Source organism: Lampetra planeri, chromosome 30, assembly GCF_965212315.1.
Source record: "Lampetra planeri chromosome 30, kcLamPlan1.2.h2, whole genome shotgun sequence".
NCBI classification, from domain to species: Eukaryota; Metazoa; Chordata; class Hyperoartia; order Petromyzontiformes; family Petromyzontidae; genus Lampetra; species Lampetra planeri.
This window is the reverse complement of record NC_136136.1, coordinates 5,180,483-5,202,470: the sequence shown is the minus strand read 5'-3', so window position 1 is coordinate 5,202,470 and position 21,988 is coordinate 5,180,483. Positions and strand designations below refer to the sequence as shown.

The following is a 21,988-nucleotide window of genomic DNA, read 5'->3' as shown; positions in this document are numbered from 1 at the left end:
GAAACAGCTTTGATACACGCCGTGACTTCGCCATTTTGAAATGAACATGTCAATAAATGTTGAGCGCCAACGCGCTGATCGGGGGGGGGGGGGGGGGGGGGATGGGGGGGGGGGGTTTAAAAAAAAAATCTAAAAACAAACAAACGAGCGTTCGACGTAAGTGACGGTCACCTCGTCTTCTGTGGGCGGCAGCGGGAGCCACGCTGGTCCCCTGGCCGAGCCGGGAGGACACCATAAGCACGTCCCGCTCCTGCTGGCCGAGCTGGAGGCCGCGTGGGAACTCAACAAGCAGGTGCCCCGCCCCCTTCTCCTCCTCGTCATCATCGTCATCTGCATCGTCCTCATCCCTTCTCCACCTAATCATGATTTTCATCATCATCGTCAGCCTTATCTTTCACTTGCTCATCCTGAACCTCCTCCTGTTCCTCATCATCATCGTCGTCATTCTCATCATCTTGCTTCATCATCCATCTTCATTTCTCCTCATCTTCTTCATCACTCATCCTTTGCATCTTCCCCATCAGCCTCTTCCTCATCCTTGCTCACACTTATGCCCACCCTTATCATCCCTCTTCATCACCCTTCTTCCCATCCTCTCACTCCTCCCCCTACTCCTCCTCTTCCTCGATCCTCCTCCGCTTTGAGCTCTAAGGGCTACCCCACCGTCTTCGCGGGGCAGGGGCAGGGCTGAATTAGGGCCCTTTTCTGGGCCATCATAGACCGGGTCCGAGCAAGGGCTCGTGGAACCGGGGGAGTGAGACGTGTCGTCCCACCTCCCTCCGTGTCTCGCACCCCCTCCACCCCACCCCACCCCGTGTCATCGCAGCTCCAAGAGCGTTTGGGTCGCGCCGAGCGGGAGCTGCAGACGGTGGCCGTGGACGCGGAGCTGCGCGAGGAGGCCGAGGAGGCGCGCGTCGCCGAGAGGGCGGCCGGTGGGTGGGGGGGAGGACGGGGAGGGGGTGGGGGCTTTGTGTGTGTCCGTGTGGTGTGTGTTTCTGTGTGGTGCGTGTCCGTGTGGTGTGCGTGTCTGTGTGTTGTACACGGTAGTGTAGCGGTTAGCGCGCTGCGCTACGAACCCGGCGACCCGGGTTCGATTCCCGCTCACGGCCAACACCCAGTGACGATTATTTGAACCGGTCCTGGGCCTCCCCTAGGTTGACTCGACCTCAAATAAGTACCTGGTGCGGTGTGTAAGACATCGCCACAACGGAGGCAAAGGCGGTCGGGCGTGGTGCTGGCCACCCACCCCCTCGTGTGCTGTACTGGCCTTCATAGGTGTTCACTAACAGCACTTTCCCCAACAGGCTGTCAAGGCTATACGGGGGATCTTTGTCTTTTTAATGGGCAGCGCTGGTGCAGGAGGTGTACGCGGCACAGAGGGAGCGAGACGCCGCGGTGTTGGCACGAATGCGCTTGGCTCAGCAAGAGCGCGACGATGCACTCCTCCGTGCACGGCAGATGGAAGAGGAGCGCCTCCGGTAACGCTCCCTCGCTCACTGAATCTCGCGTTCGCCCTCTCACACTCGTGCTCACCTGGCCGCTCATCTGTAAGCTCAATTGCACCGTCACCTGCCCAACCTCACGCTCGCCCAACCTCACACTCGCCCAACCTCACACTCGCCCAACCTCACATCCACTCAACACCACACTCACTCAACCCCACACTCCCTCAACCTCACATCCACTCAACACCACACTCACTCATCCTCGCATCCACTCAACCTCGCATCCACTCAACCTCACATCCACTCAACCTCACATCCACTCAACCTCATATTTCAACTCGACCCAACACTCGCCCACACTATTGCATTTCCCCAGAGAGACACTTTAGGTGAAAACCAGCCCCCACCCCACTGACCCCCCCCCTCCCCCCTCCAAGCTTTCACGGGTAAAAATAGTTGTCAGATACCATTTATTTATTTACCAACAAAAGCCTCATGGCGTCTCAACGCTCTTTGTTGAAGAGGGGGTCTGCATTGGAATGTTTGACCAAGTAAATTAATGAGTATGTGGAGAAAAACCGGAGAACCTCGAGAAAATCCTTGCACACAAGGGGAGAGTGGGGAGAGGGGGTGGTACATTCTCAAAGCTCCGCACAGATGGATTCAAAAATCTATTGCTGTCCTGCCATCTGGGTCACCTTGCAAGCCCAAGCCTACGTACGGTAACTGGTATTCCCAGGCAGTCACCAATCCAAGTACTATCCAGGCTCAAACTTGCTTAGCTTCTGCGATCTGATGGAGTGAATTTTTGCCAAACCGTTAGAAAAGGTCGGCGATTTTCCCGGTTTCAGTCGCTATTTTTGGTCAACTTTTCCTTTCTATTTTACTTCACTGTGACCCGCAGACCTTTTGTAGGTTTTAACAGTGTTTGTCCAACTGGCCGGTCTGCCTAATAAGAGTAGAGGTCATCTGTTTTATAGGGGGGGGCACTATGGGTGGAGTCGGGGTGGGAGGGGGGGGAACGCCGAGCTGTTCGAAATAACTTTTTTTTTGCAGCCCTCGACGTTCGGCAACCTTTGTCCCGAGGACACGGAGAGGGCCCCCCCCCCACCCCCCCCCTAGTTGACCTCCCTCTCCTGCCCCATCCTCCGTGGTCGTCAGGTTGTTTCCCACCTTTGCGCGAGCTCCTTGTTGGGATAAATATATAGTTAAACAAACTAACACGGAGCGATTTAAGGTTCGCAAAGCGATGCATTGGGGCCGGTGGCGTTGGACGGGCGAGCGTTGTGAGTGACATATTCTTAGGTTTTTTCGGTAAAGTCATGTAGGTAAAAAAATTTAAATTAAAATTAATAAAAGTAAAATAAAAATAAAAAATCACGACGTTTCGGAGGCAACACAAGCTTCCGTCTTGCCTCCGAAACGTCGTGAATTTTTTATTTTTATTTGACTTTTATTAATTTTAATTTAAATTTTTTACCTACGTGACTTTACCGAAAAAAACCTAAGAATATGAATCCTTGCAGTCACGAAAGCTTCAAATCTAGAAGTTGTGAGTGACCCTCGCTTTGCCCCGCATCTCACCGCCTCCTCGTAACCCCCCCCCCCTTCTCCCTCCTCATCCTTCTCTCATTCTCTGCGTGGCCTCTTCGTGGGCACCGGTGAAGCACGCGGTGGTGGCGGCGGCGGCGACGGTGGGGCCACCACCACCCAACGCCGTAAAAAAAAAGTGGCCGGGCCCCCATTGTTTGCCAGGGGTTGCCGCTCTCGACGCTGCATTCCGCAGCGTCGGTGGTGTCTGGCCGCGTTTTTTTTGTGGTTTCTCCCCGCACAAGGTGGGGGGTTGGGGGGGGCTGGGGGGGGGGTATTGTGGAGGTTGGGGGTGCGAGGGGGGGTTGGGAGGGGGCAAATTCGGGGCTTGCCGCAGCACAGCCATGCCGCCCGCTGCTGCCCTCGTTGAGCAAACACACCTTGCCGTGTGGAGTGTTTGCCGAGCGCTCAGACCCCGCATTCCTGCGCGTTTGTGTTTTCCCCCCCCCCCACCACCTCTCTGTTTTTCTCTATCCGCTGCTGCGTTGTTGGGCGAGTCGCCCTCACGGAAGAGTTCGTGGGTCCTCCGTCCGTGGAGAACTTAAACTAAACTGTAAACTATTTTTTATTTTACCAGGTAAGGCCCACGGAGCTTATATAGCTCCTTTTCAGAAGCGACCTGGCCACAAATGATAGCTCCGCAAAGTGGCTGATCAAGTGGAAATTTATAGCAGTCAAATACTCTCTAAACGAGGAGTAGAAAACCAAAGGATCTTGAGAAAAATCCCCACGACCATGGGGAGAACATCCAAACTTCAAATATACAGGCATCATCAGGGTCAGGATGGAACCCACGACCTCCTGTATACCTGGCGTGGTAGTTGACATCTTGCCACTGTGACCCCCCCCACTTGCCCCCCCATGACCGTCTCCTCTCCCACTACCTCCACGCTCATCAGTGTCATCATTGATACAGCCCTACTGGTCACTGCATTCACAAGCAAGTTACTGGGATCATTGATTGGCGACTTGTCACTGTGAATCTTGACATTTCATCGAATCGCCATGTTGCACCCCCTAATCTCTATCCTTTCGTCACTCCACTGATGGACAAAGGCCTCCCCCAGACCGCGTCGGTGATGGGGGTGGATAGATCATACTTGACCATGCTGGTCTGTCGTGGGTTTGTGAAGGTGGAAGGTGGTTCCGATATTACTCGCCACCGATGTTAGCTTCGGGCGGGAATCGAACTCGGATCGCCGGGTTCGTAGCGCAGTGCACAAACCACTCCATCATCGCTTCACCTCCCGCAAAATGTCCACCCCCAAAACCCCTCGCCTCTTCCTCCAAACTCCGTTTCCAAGAATAGAAGGTGGAAGTTTGTTACCCTTTTCTATGTATTTTTTTCCAGTGGTGAAATTCCATTTGTGCATTCGGTTGCTAAATCATCAGACAAAGAAATCCATCTTTACATTTCATTGAATTGTCGCAATACAGGGTCGTGATTTTATTGAACGTTTGAAACTAAATTAACATTGTGGTGAATGTAAGCGGCCTCTATCGACTGGAGCGAGTCACCCCAGACCCATTAGGTGCAGCACTTACAAACATGAGAGCATCGATTCGTACACTACGAGACCTGATGCCAGTATCGTGAACTGGACAATCGATATTAGTTGATCAATCTATGCGTCGTTACACCACCGCATCCCACCGCCCCCCCCCCCCCCCCCCTTAGTAGTCACATCCCTAATAGATTGTCAATGTGAACATGCGCCCTGGGAGGTGGGTGGCAGGGCGGGGGCTGCGATTGACTGCAGCTGCCCTCTCATAAACACGTTTTTATATGAGGAGCCGCTCTTTTGTCAAATCGGCGCTTTTTTTGGGGGGGGATATTCTAAATAAATAAATAAACGTGCCCGCAAACCGTGTGTCCTCTGCGTGCGTCTGCTCTAGGTCTGAACCCCAGGAGCTCACGGACTCGGATGTGGTACGTTACACAAAAGCCACAGACCGTGCAACGTGCTGCGGGCACGGCGCGCTGCACTCTATCGCCATTGCCCCCTCCGTCGCTCCGCTGGCCGCTGTAGGTGGGCGCGGGTAAACAAAGAGGCGACGCACATTCCCGCAGTGCTGCAAAAACTTGCTCGGGGTCACGCCTGGGGTAATAGGGCAATGCCGCACTATGACTAATAACGACGATGATGATGATAATAATAGGAACGCCCTTTATTTAACTCGGAAAGAGTCGCCGAGTGTCTAGACCGGGCGGTGGGAAATTTATGGCACCGTGAGCCACACCTTTCCCACGACTTGGGGTCTTGGCCACGTGAGGTCTTCCACGGCGCGAAATGGCCCGTACCACAATATGTTTATGTCGCTGCAAGCATCTTGGCAACACTAATCAGGTTACCAGAGGGAAATATTTTTGACCTCGAAACAACGCTGTGTTTCAAACTTTAACGTCCTTGGTCACTTATGTCACTGAAAGAGGACCTCTCGTGTTGGTGTGCTGTCGGAGATATTGATAGTCTTATTCTGCCATCGGCAATGACAAAGTTGCTTATGACGATGAGAACAACAGACAATGCTAAAGATGACAAGGTGACGACGATGACAACTATGACGTGACTCTTCTTGGTTCTTTCGGTAAAGTCACGTAGAATGGAAATAATAAAATAATAAAAATAAAACATAATAAAATAATTCTCACGACGTTTCGGCCACAACGCAAGCAGCCGTCCTCAGGTGAAGAACAGGTTGCTTGCGTTGTGGCCGAAACGTCGTGATAATTATTTTATAATGTTTTATTTTTATTATTTATTATTTCCATTCTACGTGACTTTACCGAAAGAACCAAGAAGATGAATCCCTGCAGTCACGAAAGCTTTAAATCGAAATTTATGACGTGACTCTTAACGACGTGTGCGCCGGTGACCCCTGGCAGGCGCTGGAAGAGCTGCTGGCGCGGATCGGCAGCGCCGACTCGGGTCCAGCCATCGAGCAGGACGGCGCCATCATTGTGCGGCGCATCGCCCGGGCACGCGAGCGCTCACGGCGAATAACCGCTGAGGAGATGCGCGCCGTGCTTGCGGAGAGGGACGGCGCCCTCGCACGGGTCAGCCCTGCCCTCCCCCCTACCCCTGCCCTCCTCTCTCCCCCTGCCCTTCTCTCTAACCTCGTAGTGCTGCCCTCCTCTCCCCAGCACGACACCTCCTTCTCGCCGGCCCTTCTCTAATCTTCACTGTTCCTGTCTGACTGCCCTGTTGTTCCCTGACCTTTCCTGCCTCCGTCTGCGATCTCCTTGGCCCTTCACTAATCTTCTCTGCTCTGGCTTCCCTGATCTCCCATGCCCTCACAGATTTTCTCTGATCCTGCCCTCATTTTCCCGGCCCTTCCCAGATCTCTTCTCTCTTACCCAAAATCCCATGTCCTTCCCTGCTCTGGTCTCCCCAAGGCTGCCCTGCCCTGATGCTTCCATACCTTGCCATTCCTTACCCCGATGGACACGGTTGGATACGCACGGTGCGAAATAAGTTCAACGTACTGTACATACAATATTGGTGTCTCCTTTCAAGCGCTCCCCTTCCTTGACCTGCTCTGCTCCTCACCCTCTCTGCCCTGCCCCCTTGTCCCCTTATAACTCAAACCTCAGATTTGTCATCATCATTACTGGGCACTGACTGAAGCTGGGGCCACTTGGACTGAGCGCAAATAGTGTCGTGTGCACCTCATGTCCCTTGCATGCCTTTTATGATGCAAGAAATATATTTCGGGTCAAGGGTAGGTTACAAGTGTATGAACAAATACAGGTATTTGTACTGTTCATATTCGGTGTACCATAAAATGTGAAATATGATTTGAATACTTTCCATTGTATGTAGTGTTTTTTTAAAAAGTCTCAATAAAAATCAACCCTCAAAGATGAGCCAAGGTAATATGTAAGGGTTTCTCACCATGATGTTCTGCGATGGCTAGTATTTAGCTTGTGTTAAACCGGGACCCATGGTTAGATATTGGTCCTGCCCCATTCTAGCCTCTTATCACAAAGAGAATGGTCCCATAATCTTAAGAGTCCTTGGGTAGCACAATCTTTAAAAAAGAAAAGGATTTCAGTTTTTGTAATCAAGAGGTGTGGATTTAATTTGAAGATTTAATGAGATTAACTATTAAAACCCTAAGAGAAAACACCGATCCAAATCACAGGATTTACAGCAGGGATGGGAAATCTCTGCCTTGCCCAGGGTTGACCACGGCTCTGAAAAATACTTTTTTGTGTCAAGCGCTCGTTAACACACGCATCTCGGTCACTTCTGCCACGTCGCCCTCTGCTACCTTGATGAGTGCGGCTACGATACTTGCAGCGTCGGCTGAACATCATTTGCCGGCAGCTCCGCAAATGACGTGGCCACGGGTCGTCTGAAGGGACGCTGTGGGTCGTATCTACTCCCCCCCCCCCCCCCCCTGCGCGTCGCAGATTCCCCACCCCTGCTTTACAGGGACGAGGCTGATTGTTTATTTGGGTTCCAGGCAATTATCGTGGCAGCTCCATGAAAGCTCGCCCAGCTCGCGAGTCGGCGGCCGTTTCTGTGAACGAACGAACGGGCGAGCGGGCAGGATGGGTGGGTGGCGAAGGCCGTCGCACTTTGACAGGAGGAAGTGAATTTCTGTAAGCTGTGCGGAGCGACGAAGCTCACAGCCCCCGGCAAACGTCGCACCCAAGTGCCGGGCGGCCGTCCCATTTGCGGCGGTTGCCCACCTGGCGCCCCGGCCGCCCCACCCCTACCCCCGCGCGCCGCGCGAATCGCCGGGGCATTTGCGCCTCGAAACATTGCGGCCCCTGCGCGAAATTGGGCGAGGTGTTGAGATGTTTGTGCGAAAATCCGCGAGCGTTGAGTGCGGCGTTTCGGCGCGGTTGTGCGCGGTGACGCAGCGTGGCCGACGTCGGCCCTGGTGCGAGGGATGAAATGAGCCTCGCCATCATCCACAATCAAATTCTACCCCGCCACCCCTCAAGCCTCATAACCTCGTACAGGACCATAAGCCATGGTGCATCTGCACCACCTGCACGCTCAGTAGCCACGCTACTGAGCGGTGCAGATTTATCATTGCAGATTTAACATTGCGCGGTGTGTCGAAAGTAAGCACCACGTTTAACAATACCAATCATGACATTGCTTCGAATGATCAGCATGTCCACATTATGCTTACGATCGTGACTGTACGAGGAGCAACGAGCGGGTCGACCAGGGCTTGCCCCAACACAGCTGAGGTCACAGGCGCGTGCCACCATGGCCAGGTTTATTTCTGCGTCGGGGCGTTGGCCAAGTTGAGTGCGGCCCTGGCTGCATTTTATTTTAAATGTATTTGATTCCCCGCCGTGTCACCCCCCCCCTCCCGCCCTCCACAGTGTGCAAAGCTGGAGGAGGAGCTGGGGAGGTTGAAGGAACAGAACGTGTCGCTGGCCAACAACAAGCGCAACTCCGCCTGCGAGGGCATCCCGGACCGAGCCATAAAGGTCGACACCCCTCGCCCGCTCCATCTCTCCCCCGCTCCATCTCTCGCCCGCTCCCTCTCGCCCGCTCCCTCTCTCGCCCGCTCCGACTAGCCCGTTCCATCTCTCACCCGCTCCCTCTCTCGCCCGCTCCCTCTCTCGCCCGCTCCCTCTCTTGCCCGCTCCATCTCTCGCCCGCTCCCTCCCTTGCCCGCTCCGACTAGCCCGCTCCCTTTCTCGCCCGCTCCATCTCTCGTCTGCTCCCTCTCACCCACTCCCACTCGCCGGCTCGGCTCAGCCAGTAGAGAGCAACGGGAGGAGAGAAAAAAATACCCAGCTGATTGACAAAATAAAAATTACATGCGCTTTTTAAGTGAAATTTTGCGCTGCAGTCGTGGTGATGTTGACTTGCGACTAATAACTTAATTCAGTTACCCTCCGTTTTGTATGTCTACGTAAAACTATCATTCCTTTTGGTCTGTTGGCCGTGTGGACTTTGAGACTTATGTGATCCAGCAGCATTCATTATAGCCTGCCCGATTCTGCCATGGTTTTGAGCTTCAGGGTCTCATCTGTCGTCAGGATTGTGACACAAACACACGTGATTTATTAGGTTATGTTGGTAAGTGCCCTCTCTCTACACCCTGGGCCATCGGCGTGAGAAGAAAATACCGTTTCAAATCCTCACGGAGCACTACATTGGGGTTTTCTGGATAATAAATGTAATCTACTCGACAGTGGGTAAATTATGGATGATTGATTGAAGGGTTTGTTTGATTCTAAATATCCACCGATGAAAAAAAAACATTTCTATCAATCAAGCTGTTCATTTGTCACCCCTCCAGTTTTCCCAGAGCCCCACAGCGTAAAGTTCCGATCCCCCATCTACAACTTACTCCATTTCCCAAAACGTCAGTGTACCGTGCGTTTTTTTTGTTTCGTGCTATTGGTGAATGTGGTGAGCAATTTGTTTGTTCTTTGGGTGGGTGGGTAGACGGGTGTGGGGAGTGGTCGCGGATCGGTAAGCGTGCCGTGCTACGGATCCGTCGACCCGGGTTCGATTCCCGCTCATGGCCAACACCAGTGACGAATATCTGAACCGGTCCAGGGCCTCTCCTAGGTCGACTCAGCCTCAAAATGAGTACCTGGTGCGGTGTGTAAACATCACCACTGGAGAGACAAAGGCGGCCGGGTGTGGTGATGTCCACCCACCCTCTCGTATGCCGTGCCGGCCTTCATCGGTGCTGCTCACTAACCACACTTGGCCCAACAGTCTGTTAAGGCTTTTTGGGGAATTGTTGTCTTTGTTGTGTGTGCCGGTGGGTTCGTGGGCGGTTGGGAGGGAAGCTTGCACTGTTGGCATGGTCGGGGTGGGGGGGAGGGGCCGAGGGGAGGGGGAAGAGGGCGGAGGGTCTGTATGTGGTGGGGGGCGGTGGATATGGCCACTTTGGGTTTTCATTTACCTGCTCCTCGACTTAACAAGATCACCAAGGGTCCTCTGTTATTGTTGTTTTTTGTTTTCTAAAAGTGTTGAGTGTTGGTGGGCTGCCCTTTGCTACAACCTTAGTGCCCTCCTCAATCAATTGAATGGGCGTGCTCGTGGCCGCTGTGTTCTGTGTCAGTGACCCCGTAGCTCTGTGTGAATGCTTGCGCTCGCGTGCACGCGGAGAGCGGTGGGTTCAGTGGTTTGCGCAAACTGCCATTGCGGAAAACCTAGGTTCGATTCTCGACGACGGATTAGGTAATAACGTCTACTTTGACACCTGTATTCTTTTTTAAATTGTTCTATTATTTGTTTTTTTGCTGGAATTCTTGATTTTCTTTTTGTATCGTTGTTCTCGTCCGTGGCCTGACAACCAGGCCCCATATTTCTTCACAGCGGCCGCTACAACAACGATTGTAGAGCCACCTGCGACCCTGTCCTGGGCACAGTCGTACGAGCAAGCGTGTTTGTGTGTATGCGCGTGTCTGTGCGTGTGTGTACGTGCGTGTCTGTGCGTGTACGTGCATGTCTGTGCTTGCGTATGTGTGCACTTGTGTGTGCACTTGTGTGCATGTGCGTGCGCACACGTGAGTGCTTGTATGTATGTTGAACTTTCGCACCGTACGTAGCCAACCGTGTGTGTGTGTACGTACGCATTTGTGAGTTGTGCGCAAGTGTTTGTTTCACCTTGTATTGATATCCCTCCTTCCCTCCTCTCACCTCCCTTCTCCCCTCCCTCCCGCAGGCTCAGCTCGTGGCCACACAGCAGGAGAGGGACATCGCGTTGTCACGCTGTGACAAGCTGGAGGAGGAGATCCAGACGCTGCGCGTTTACTACAGGTGCGCGTAGCGCGACGAGCACTGGCCCCTCTCTCCTCGCGTACTTGTGGCGGAGGAGGAAAGCCCCATGTGTGTGTGTGTGACCCCATGTGTGTGACCCCATGTGTGTGACCCCATGTGTGTGACCCCATGCTTGTGTCTGCAGTGTTGTGGGGAGTGGTAGCGCAGCGCACTGGCCGCTGCGCTACGAACCCGGCGATCTCGGATTCGATTCGCGCTCACGGTCAACACCAGTGACGAATATGAAAACCGGTCCTTGGCCTCCCCCAGGTCGACTCGGCACTCAAATCAGTACCTGGTGCGGTGTGTAAAAACATCATCACTTGGGAGACAAAGGCTGGCCACCCACCCCCTCTTGTGCCGTGCAGGCCTTCATCGGTGCTCGCGAACATTATCTCCTCCTACAGTCTAAGGCCTTTGTCTTTGTTTTGTCTGCAGTGGTGTAGCCGTTGAGTGTGCAGGTGGATGCAACACCGCGCCGTTGATTTTTATACTGTTCCTAGGTATTTAATTGCGTGCATTTATACAATACGTCTCCATCACTTCTACCAATGGAAGAGGCCCCTTGTAGTGATGGAAGTGACGTAAGTCTCGTTTCCAGGTTAAAAATAACCCTCTGCTGCACCTGATTAAAGCGGCCAAGATGCTTGCAGTGGCGTATGAATCGCCACTGATGATAGCCATGGTCGGGAATCAAACTCGGGTTTTCACCGGGCCATTTCGAAGTTGTCGGCCTCCTGTGACCATGGTGCAGTTGAACTGAAGTTGTGGGCCCTGTCCAGGCCCACGAGCCAATGGATTCCCCACACCTGGTTTGGGCTGCAGCTGTGAGTGGCCACCTTAGGAGAGAGGAGGTAACTTCTGTTGCTGGAGGCAGCAGCTGCGGCAGGGACAAAGGGAGTTTACATTATGGCCACTAAGCCAATCACTTCAGCTCAGTTGACTGGCAGTGCCCAACAAAAGGTAGTCTGGAGCCGGCTAAGGACCCGCTCTGAGATAAGGTGGCTAATTCCCCAGCCCCTTATCTTGATGGTGGCAGTTGTTCTAATCCAGCTGCTAAAAGGGCCCTTGCTGTGGCCTCAAAGGTGGTGATAGCTGTAATTGCAGGAGGGGAAGGTTTGTTCAGTATCTAAATCAAACTCTTCATAATTAACAAATAAATAAAAACCAGACATTATGCCTCCTTCACATATCTGTCTCTCCGCGTAAAAAGAAATTAATCTATATTTGAAACATCTCATCAGTCACACTGCCTTGTGTGAGTGCATAATTTCACAAGGAAAATTCTGGAATGGGTTTGACATTGTGTCCCATCAGCAGAGTCATACAGCGTGAGAAGTTTAATAATAGTTCAACATTCCATGGTTCGCCGAAGACTTAAAAGATTCATTCACAATGGCCGGTACTCTAACTGGAGAGTCTCCCAGCTCCGCATTCCCGTGTTTATCAAGGTTACCGAACGCCGAGACAAGGTCGCAGTATGAGATAGAGAGCTGAGCTTTATTTGTGTGCAGGTAAGAGCCCCCACTTGTTTTTGGATCGTAAAAGTAAGTGCAGGGGCTCGGGCAGAACACGTCTCGAAGAGACGATGATGGCCAGTGGACAAGGCCAACAATAAAGTGGCGGACAAAGGGACATGGCCCGGGAGGACGTCCACCGTGCAGAGATGGAGCGATGAAATTGGTTCATGTGCAGGTGCAAGAGATGGATTGTTCAATCGTGAGACCATGAGAGACGCTGACGGCTTGCGGGGCGAGGGGGGGAGGGGTAGGCCTTTATCCAGCAGTGAATAGATAACAGCTGATTATGATGATGTACTAAAAAGTACTGTGGACCTAATGACTACATGCTCCTCGCCTGCAATGGTTCTGAATCGAAAATGAATTCATCTCATGATTTACTGTAACGGAGCTGTTGGTTAACACTCGGAGCGCCGCTCGCCTTTGTAGTTTCAAAAGTAACTATAATCATCGAGTCGCGTGGTGTCAATCGGAATATAATTTGTAGAACAAAATAGCGAAAGTATAACGCGTGATTGTCAATCACGTGTACACAGCCTCCACAAGTCTCTGTCCCAAGAGACGGGCAGCCTTGGCGAGCGACGCGGCGGCAATAACAGCCACGACGGCAACCACCACGGCAACCACGACGGCAACCACGGCAACTCCGACAGCGGCGGCAGCGCCGGGTCGCGCTCGCCGGACGGGGCCAACGGTCCCGCCGCGGCGGGGTCGGCGCACGGGGAGGTCGAGCGGGGGGGTCATGGGCACCCGCCGGACGGGCGGCTGCAGGAGGCGGAATCGGAGCGTGACGCCCTGCGGGCCCGGCTGCTGCACGCCGAGCGTGACCGCGCCGTTGCCGACGACAAGGCGGAGAGGTAACGTCCGGCGGCGATGGCGACGGCGGCGGCGGCTCTCGTGGATTCAAATGTTTTGTTGTACGTGCTGTCCAGCTAAGGTTGGCAGCCATGGTGGCGAGATGTTAACTGCCTCGCATGGTGTGCAGGAGGTCATGGGTTCGATCCTGATATTTGGAGTTTGCATGTCTCTTTCTCTGCGGTTGCGTGGATTTTTCCCCGGGTCTTCCGATTTTTCCCTCCACATTTAGAAGCAAACACACATTTAACGTATTTGGCTGCTATAAATTTCCGTGTGATAATCCACTCCGTTGAGATATAATTTGTGGAAGCCAGGTCGCTTCTGAAAAAGGGCTATATAGCTCAATGTACCTTACCTGGTAAAATAGAAAATTGTTTAGTTTATATTTTGACTTGGTGATTCTGCATTGGCAGGGGTGCACAAACACAACAAATTAAAATCTCACACTGTGGCCTTCAAAGATAAAAAACGTGGTTTATGTGCTCTAAAGATGGGCCATTGCCCAAAATGTCACCTATAAAATATATTTATTTTTCTCCTTTTAAGGCCACAGAATGTGAGTTATTCGATGTAAACAAAACTGAACTCTCAGTATCCTGCTATTTCGGGACTAACGCTATTAAAACTGGCCACAATTGATCAAAGAGGTTACCCAGAACTTGGGAAGCGCAAGCCACAGCAAAAAGGACTCGTTTGCGAATATGCAAACTGAATTTTCCCCAAACCCACCGGTTCGCGCTGCGCCCTCCGGCTGGGCTGGGCACGGATCGTGCGTCGATGGCGAGCGAGCTTGAGATTACCAACTCCTTTTTGCCTGCACCGCTTCGCTGTCGTTTGACGAGCTGTCGGTATGACGGCATGCCATTGCGGGCATTCGCAACGCTCGATAAGTGGGTGTGTGTGTGGGCAGCTTTACGAAAGTCCTTGAAAAGATTTTCTCCGCGCAGTAACAACACAAACAACAATGTGTAAAAATTTTTAAAAGGGTTTTTCCCTCTTTAAGTGGCATTGAAATTTCTTTTTTTTACCGTCAGAGAACCCGTAATGTGTAAATTTGTTGACGTATCTGGCATTGCAATTGGGCATCGTAATACACACTCTTTAAACAAACAGCGCCATAAAGATAAGCGTGCGTGCACTGGAGGCTGATGGGATATTTATGTGCGTGTTTATCTCCTCTCTCTCTCTCCAGGTTGGAGAGATTGGTTGGAGTTCTGCGCAAAAAGCTGGCTCATCAGACGTGACGTGACAGTGATGTCATCTGCACCAGCATCAACATCATTAGTGGTGGCATCGTTGTTGTCATCGGCTGGACCCTGAGCATCATTCATCATCAGCAGGAGTATTAACGCGCCAATGTAACTGGCGTTATTAATGCCAGCAGTACCATTGGTTTCATAATCAGCAGTGTCTTAATCATCAGTAGCATCGCGTTTCTATTGGTGTCATCGACACCAATAGCATCATTATCATAAGCAGTATTTGCATTATCATTGCGATCATCTGCAATAGCATCTTCAACATTAGAATCGTCACCCCACCACCACCATCAGCAGCAGTATTATAGGATAACCGTCAGCATAGTCAGAATCATCAAGGGCAGTGCTATCATCATCCTCAGCAAGGAGTAGCACCGGCTTCTAGAAGCTGTATCATCTTTGTCATCAAGAGCAGTGCCTTCATAATCATCAACAGCAGCACAGTACTAGCAGCATCTTTATCAGCAGCAGCAGCAGCATCATTATCAGCAGCTGTGTCAACATCATCGTGAGGAGCGGGTCTAATAATCTTAGCTATGATCATCTCTCATCCTCCACCCTACTGCGTGTGACATCATGGAGGGTAATACCTGTGTCTGTTGCTGCTAAGGTTGCACACAACGCAGTGCAGAGCTGGGATGTAACCCGATTAAGTAATCGATTACTCTCCCGGTTATCGTTTCGATTAATTAGGCTAATCGGATAGCGGTTGTAAAATGAAAAGGTTTCACCGCCGTTCCAACATGTGCCGAAGGACGGGTGGTGAGGGGCACGGCTTGGGCACGGAATCGGCATCGTCACGCTGGGCGTGGCTCGTGGTTGGAGTGAGGTGGGAGGGTTGGGAGGGTTTACCGCCTTCAGGAGACAGAATATGGAGCTTTCGTGACTGCAGGAATTACTCTTTGGTTCTTTCGTTAAAGTCACGTAGAAAGATAAAATAATCGAAACGTCGTATGCTATTATTTAATTTATTATTTTATCTTTATACGTGACTTTACCGAAAAAACCAAAGAGAGACAGAATATGTTTGGGAGATGGTGGGGAGGGACCTTTTTTTATTATAGTAGCCAGAGTAATTGACCACAGAAAAAAACTAGTTTATTGCAATTTTTTTTATTGATTCATCATCCCAGCTCTAAACCAGTGTTGGCAGCTTAAGGGCCTAGCAGTAGATTTTCCTGTCCGCCATACGTTTGTAAATGCTGCAAACAAAGAAATTCAGGCACGGTGTCGCCGCGGTTGTGGGTTAGCCGTGTGTGTGTGTGGAGGTGTAACGAGGAATCGATGCACGCGTCAAAAATATCGTGCAGCAGTAAAGAATTTGGTGTTTTTCTATCCGTTGCGTGGCGCGTGTACGTAACGGATTTAACGTCACCCCCGCTCAGCTAAGTTCGCAAGAATGTAAAGGAACGTTTCTCGAATCGAACCGCGACGCCGAACAGCGACAAGTGGCGGTGGCTAATTATCGTTTCACCGCTGTTGGCGATCGATTCGATGTTTGTGAAGCGAGAGAGGGGGGGCTTGCCTTCGAGTTTAAAGGGTCGATGATATTGAATCGAGCCGTATTCGAGTGTTGTTACAAGCGTGCGATGCAAATGTTTTATTTCAGAAATTTGTTGTACACTTTACAAAAAGAGTAAAGTCAAACAGTATTTAATTGTAAACACTCGGGAGGCTGGGTGGCCAGTGATAAAAAAAAGTGTTTAATTATGAATAAAAAAATATTATTGGTGAAGCCCCGTTTGTTTCATCCACTGTTGGATTAAGGCCTGTCCATGTCGGTGACATGCGATTGGTTTGACCATACTTCACCACGCTGGTCCGTGTCGGTTGGTGCAGGAAAGTGTGGGGGGAGGAGGGGGGGGGCGAGAACAGGTTCAGATTTGACTCGCCACTGATGATAGCCGTGGGCGGGAATCAAACTCGGTTTTTCACCGGATCCAGAGCGCAGTGCGCTAACCACTGTGCCACCACTCCGCAACCAAAACATGTATGTTGAACTTCTTTCGCACCGTACATAGCCAACCGTGCTAATCGGAGGTGCCGGAAACATGTATTTAAGCACCACCAATTGTACGTCCACATTAGTTTGCGATTCACGTGTTTTTTTTATACTTTATATATATGTACACAATGTTTATTTAAACAGCTTTTTTTTTATCAAAGTCCAGCGAGGGCAGACAATGATCGCGAGCGATGATGAAAACCGCTCTAAAAGTATTCATTTTATGATTTTGAATTTCATTGACGGTCACATGGGGTGTGCACGCGCCCGTCTTAATTGTGACGTACGTATCGATGTCTTCAGTCACATGGCGAGTGTGTGTCATAAAATCAGTCAGTTGTAGACTACAGTATTTATTTTGTCGTGATTGCTAACCTGCAATAAACTATTGCCGAGTTTTCAAGTTTGTGCCGCGGTTCGCTGCCACATGTCTGTGTTTGCGTCTGAGCCTGTATCTGTGTGTGTGTGTCTACAGATCGGTGTCTGTGTTCGTTTGTTCACTTTTTGTGTATTGGGGGTCTGTACCTTGTCAATGTGTGAATGTCTGGTACACGTCTGTGTCTGAGTGAAACCAATCAATACTCCGCTCTTTCTATGATAAAAGCCCGGCGTTCCGTTTGTCCATCAACTAAATTGTGAGAGCCTTCCAGAAGGCCCGAATCAAAAAGTAATAGAAAGTGGAGCCACTCCCACGTTTGGGGGTAAAAAGTTGATCCAACAGTTAAAAAAAAAATTGTAGACCCCCCCCCTAAATTTTTTTCACTCCCCACCACACCCACCCCCCCTCAAAGAAGAGGACATCAGTGGGGGCGACGGGCGAGGCGCGGAGCGTTGATGAGAACTTCCTACGATCTTGAGCACGCAGAAATTCTGGTGTCTAAAATCACCATCGACAGTAACAGCCATGGATCGATCCAGCGTCATCTGTCACGATCCTACGATCCAACGATCCACCAAGCCACGTGCACAACAACACGAGCTGAAGTTCACCGCTCCGTCTCCTGTGTGTCTGCGTGCTCGCGTAACGCACGCGCTCCCATCCGTCGGCTTCAGAAGATGACGTTACTCATCGTCACGGATCGAGTCGTCAGTTCACACACAACACGCGTTCATAACGCCGGCGCGTGTCCATGCATACGTAGTGAACATTTATAACTTTATTTAAAACAATAATTTACATTTCAGGAACACGTTGGGAGAAACGACGACTGCATCAAAACAACACCGCGGTGTCTTGCTTGCAAAAGAAAAGTGCACACACGTTAAATTTTAGACTGAAAACTTTCGTGACTGCAGGAATTCATATTTCTTGGTTCTTTCGGTAAAGTCACGTTGATAGAAGACATAAAAAATAAAATCAAATAAAATTAAGATAAAATAAAAAATTGAAAATAATAAAAGCAAAAAGCCCACGACGGTTCGATCGCAACACAAGTGGTTTTCATCAGGCGCATGGTGTTTTGCATTTATTAATGTTTTGCATTTATTCTTTTCATTAACATTTTATCTTATTTTTTATTTTCATTTTTTGGTTTTCTATTTACGTGACTTTACCGGAAAAAAAACAAGAATATGCACACACGTTGTCTCTCTGTGTTGTGTCCAATATCCGGGGCTTCATCTTCTCAAGGAAAGTTTTCCGGGGGCAGCCCAACCCTGACGGCCTCGACCCGGCTGGGTATTTAAGCCCTGGTTCGTTTTATTATCCATGCACAAGGCCGAATTCACAAGTCGTGTTTTGCTTGTCAGCCAATTGTTGGTTGATTGAAACTCGACAATATTTTTAGGTCGTCTTGTCATCAACCAACGATGCCATGGTTGGTGGTGGATAACTAAAGCATAAGATCTGTTGGGCAAAACGCGATTCGCAGCCACACGGAATGTGTGCAGAGGCAGAGCCGTCCCTCGCGTACGGCGAATCTGGGTGACCGCCCTGGGCCCCGCGCTTTGGGGGTGGGGGGGGCACACAGGGTGCGGTTTACCCCAGGACCCGCACCCCCCCCCACCTCCCATGGACTGCCCTGGATATAGGGGAGCAGTGGCGCAGCGGTCAGCACGGTGCGCTAGGAACCCAGCGACCAGAGTTCGCTTACGGCTAACATCACCTAGGTCGACTGGGCCTCAAACGAGTGATCTACTGTGATGTGTAAGCATCGCCACTGGGGAGACAAAGACGGCCGAGCTTGCTGCTGGCCCACCCACCTGCTCGTGTGACGTCCCGGCCTTCAATAAATACCGGCTAACAGCACTGGCCCCAAAAAGTCTCCGAGGCTATGAGGCTATGGTATAAGTGTGCGCGGGGCTGAATTTCGATTGGAGCTGTCCGGGGCTGAGTTCTGGAAAATATGTCGCGTGACGCCATCTCCCCGACTCGCATTTTTTTTTTAAGTCGAAGCAAACTCCATTATTCCTTCTTACCCGTGAAACCAACAATGTTTTAACGCCACTAATTAACCACGCGTGCAGCCCTGCCCGTTTTGTATGTAGCTTATGTACACGTTGTCTTAATGCTGTATATATGTATGTACACGGACTGTATATTTGCCATCATTGACATTGTTGAAGTTAATACAGACGTACGCCACACACTCACCCGCCTAGAATTATAATACAGAGGCACGACTGAATGAATATTAACAACACGTGCACGCGTGCGTTCGGTCAGCAGAGACATGGGTCACTCAACACACGTGACGCAAAGAGATACGTCAGAGATACGTCATAGGACATGCCTCACCAGACACACGTGTGAGTTACATCAGACACGACCAATGACATCAAGAAAACCACACGTGTAAATCGGACACACGCCACTTATATATGCCATCACACGCATAGATTGCATCGCACATGAACGCTAAACACGTGTTGAACATACACACACACACTCACATAAATATTAAAACACACCAGTTACAAAAAATCGTAACCATACACACACACACATACGAAATCAGAAACATTAATTTACAGACAGTAAACACACGCGGACATGTTACGCAAGACATCACAAAACAACGTTCCCAACACTTTGTAGACACGTCATCATTTTCCGACACAAAGACCCCCCCCCCCGTTTTACCTTGACCCTGCTGTTAGTGCAAGTTGCTATAAGCGAGCGCCTATGAAGGCCGGAACGACACACAAGCGGCGGTGGGGGTGGCCAGCATCACGCCCGACCGCCTTTGTCTCCCTAGTGGCGGCGCGAGAGAGAGAGAGCGGAGTGGTTTGCGCACTGCGATAGGCGAGGTGGCCTTAAGATTGGCCAGATGTTAACTCCCTCGCCTGGTGTACAGAGTTTCATTCCCACTCACGGCCAACACCGGTGACGATTATCTTAACTGGTACTGGGCCTCCCCTAGGTCAACGCAAGCCTCAAATGAGTACCTGCTGCGGTGTGTAAACATCGCCACTAGAGAGACAAAGGCGGCCGGACGTGATGTCGGCCACCCACCCCCTCATGTGTCGTGCCGGTCTTCATATGTGCTCCTAGCTAACAGCACTTGCCCCAACAGTCTGTTAAGGCTATACAGGGGATCATTGTATGTTTGATATTGAACAACACACGTGTACATACATCAGAACTTACACATACACCATCAAACACCATCGGACCAAAGTGGTAATACACGTAAACCAAAGACACCAGTCACCAAATATTACACAATCCACCAGATCCTGCGAACATACATCAACAGGAACATCTCTCACCAGATTACAGGAGAATCAACACACACACATTCGTCAAAAGCACTGTATGTGGCCTTGAAAGGAAAACAAATATGTATAATGTCTGACGTTTCGGGAAATGGCCCTTCGTCATAGGACATACTCAGAGACCGGAGTGATAAAGTGCATACGACTTAGAGAACGCACCTCATACTACGGGGCTTCTGTAATTATGTGCTGTGAAGAAGCGTCATTGCCCGAAACGTCGCCTATCATAAACGTATAACTTAATTCAGTGTTATTGAAACCGAACGTGTTGAGTTTTTGTTGTTGTTGTTGTTATTTGTGCTTGTGCACCACTACCAACGCAGCAGCATCACCAAATAAACCAAACAAAAGTCTGTCTCTGTGCAAGCTTGTCCTGTACATTAATAGTTGCTGACAGCATTCGTCATATTTCACAACGAATGGACATCTGTGTGTGTGTGTCAACCCGTGGCGCCTGGGTCTGTCCCGTGACCTCGTTGCCGGCGAGCCTTCGACAACACTTCACGTGGCCTTCAAAGTGCACCTAGCCTGGCACAAGCGCCGTGGTGACATCACCACAACTTGGTGGTGAATGGCGGCAGCTGTTGTCGTCGCGAGGCGTCTAGGGTGCAATCGGCTGGGATTATGTGACACTGCACGGCCTGGGTTTCACGTTCTTGGAATGAACGCGGCATTAAAATCTTCGTTCGCAATTATTGTTCCTGACGGTTTTTGTTGTTGTTGTCGTTGTGCACATTGCGGTGAATGTAGCGGCCTCTAGCGGCTGCAGGGATCCTTCTGCATCATCGTCCATCAGCCACCACAGCCTTGATTCTTGTCCACTGTTGGATGGAAGCCTCTCTCTTCGCCGTCGTCGCCATCTCTCGTGATGTCACATTTCCTAACCGCGTGAGATGACCCATCGCGTCGCTCAGTCTCCGCCAGTGGTCACCGCGTGTCGGCTGGCTCGTCCGTCGCTCTCCTGCTCCTCGACCATTCCCTCGCCATCGTGAATGTGCCCGTGCCGCCAGTCGACCTAAGTCTTCCATGGCCACCCGATGTCGATGTCTCGTTCAGCGCGTGCGGATTGGAAACACGGATTTCGTTTTTGACACGCGAACATCGCGACCGTGTGTGCGCGTCGTCGTCGTTTTAGCTTATGAATCGATTCAGCCTATTCACCTATTCTCGTCTATATATGTAGCCTTGTTCGGGGTATACTTTGAATTCATCTCGATGTTGTACGCACGCGTTTTTGATGCCACTTATCGTAGAACCTTGCTTATTGATGTGAATTGATGCACAGATAGAGTCATCGTGACACCGCTCATCATGGGCTCAATGTTTATCATCTTTGCGAATGCACGAATCATAATATTCGTTCGAATTCTGTTTATTGTGTGCGAGTTGTGGCTGTTTCTCATAGTGCTGCATGCATTGTGCTGTCCGTAAAAATGTCATCCATTATTTTATAGTGACTATAAGGCAAATGTGTGGGTGTAGGTAAAACTATACCAAAACTTCCCTCTAAACCTCTACTCTGCAAACCTGAGTTCGATTCCAGGCCACAGCCAAGACTCGCGAGGAATACCCCAGCCGCCCCTCCCCTCTCCCCCATTCACCAAGCCGCACTGACCAGCGTGGTGAAGTATGTTCACACGTCGCCCCCCATGACAGACGATGGTGTGGGGAGACATTTATCCAGCAGCGGATTGCCTAAAAGGCCGTGTTCATATCCTACTAACCTTTTAAAATATTTCTCCTGGACTATCCCTTGAGATGGAACATCTCGTTTGAATTGGGGTGGTGCAGGGTGTTGATTCACCTTCATGAATGGATACCTCTATGAATGGATGAC

The 21,988-nt window shown here is 50.7% G+C and overlaps 1 protein-coding gene across 1 annotated transcript in view; it reads left to right on the top strand.

The window, feature by feature from the left end:
- MIPOL1 (mirror-image polydactyly 1) overlaps window positions 1–16,837 on the top strand; it is a 39,959-nt gene extending 23,122 nt beyond the window's left edge. Inside the window, exons 7-15 of the mRNA XM_078608515.1 lie at window positions 193–292; window positions 827–932; window positions 1,349–1,478; window positions 4,932–4,965; window positions 5,923–6,093; window positions 8,386–8,493; window positions 10,698–10,792; window positions 12,849–13,169; window positions 14,363–16,837. Coding sequence (XP_078464641.1) covers window positions 193–292; window positions 827–932; window positions 1,349–1,478; window positions 4,932–4,965; window positions 5,923–6,093; window positions 8,386–8,493; window positions 10,698–10,792; window positions 12,849–13,169; window positions 14,363–14,414 — 1,117 coding nt within the window. The 3' untranslated portion in view covers window positions 14,415–16,837. The remainder of the gene's footprint in view (window positions 1–192; window positions 293–826; window positions 933–1,348; window positions 1,479–4,931; window positions 4,966–5,922; window positions 6,094–8,385; window positions 8,494–10,697; window positions 10,793–12,848; window positions 13,170–14,362) is intronic.
- The last annotated feature ends 5,151 nt before the right edge of the window (window positions 16,838–21,988 follow it).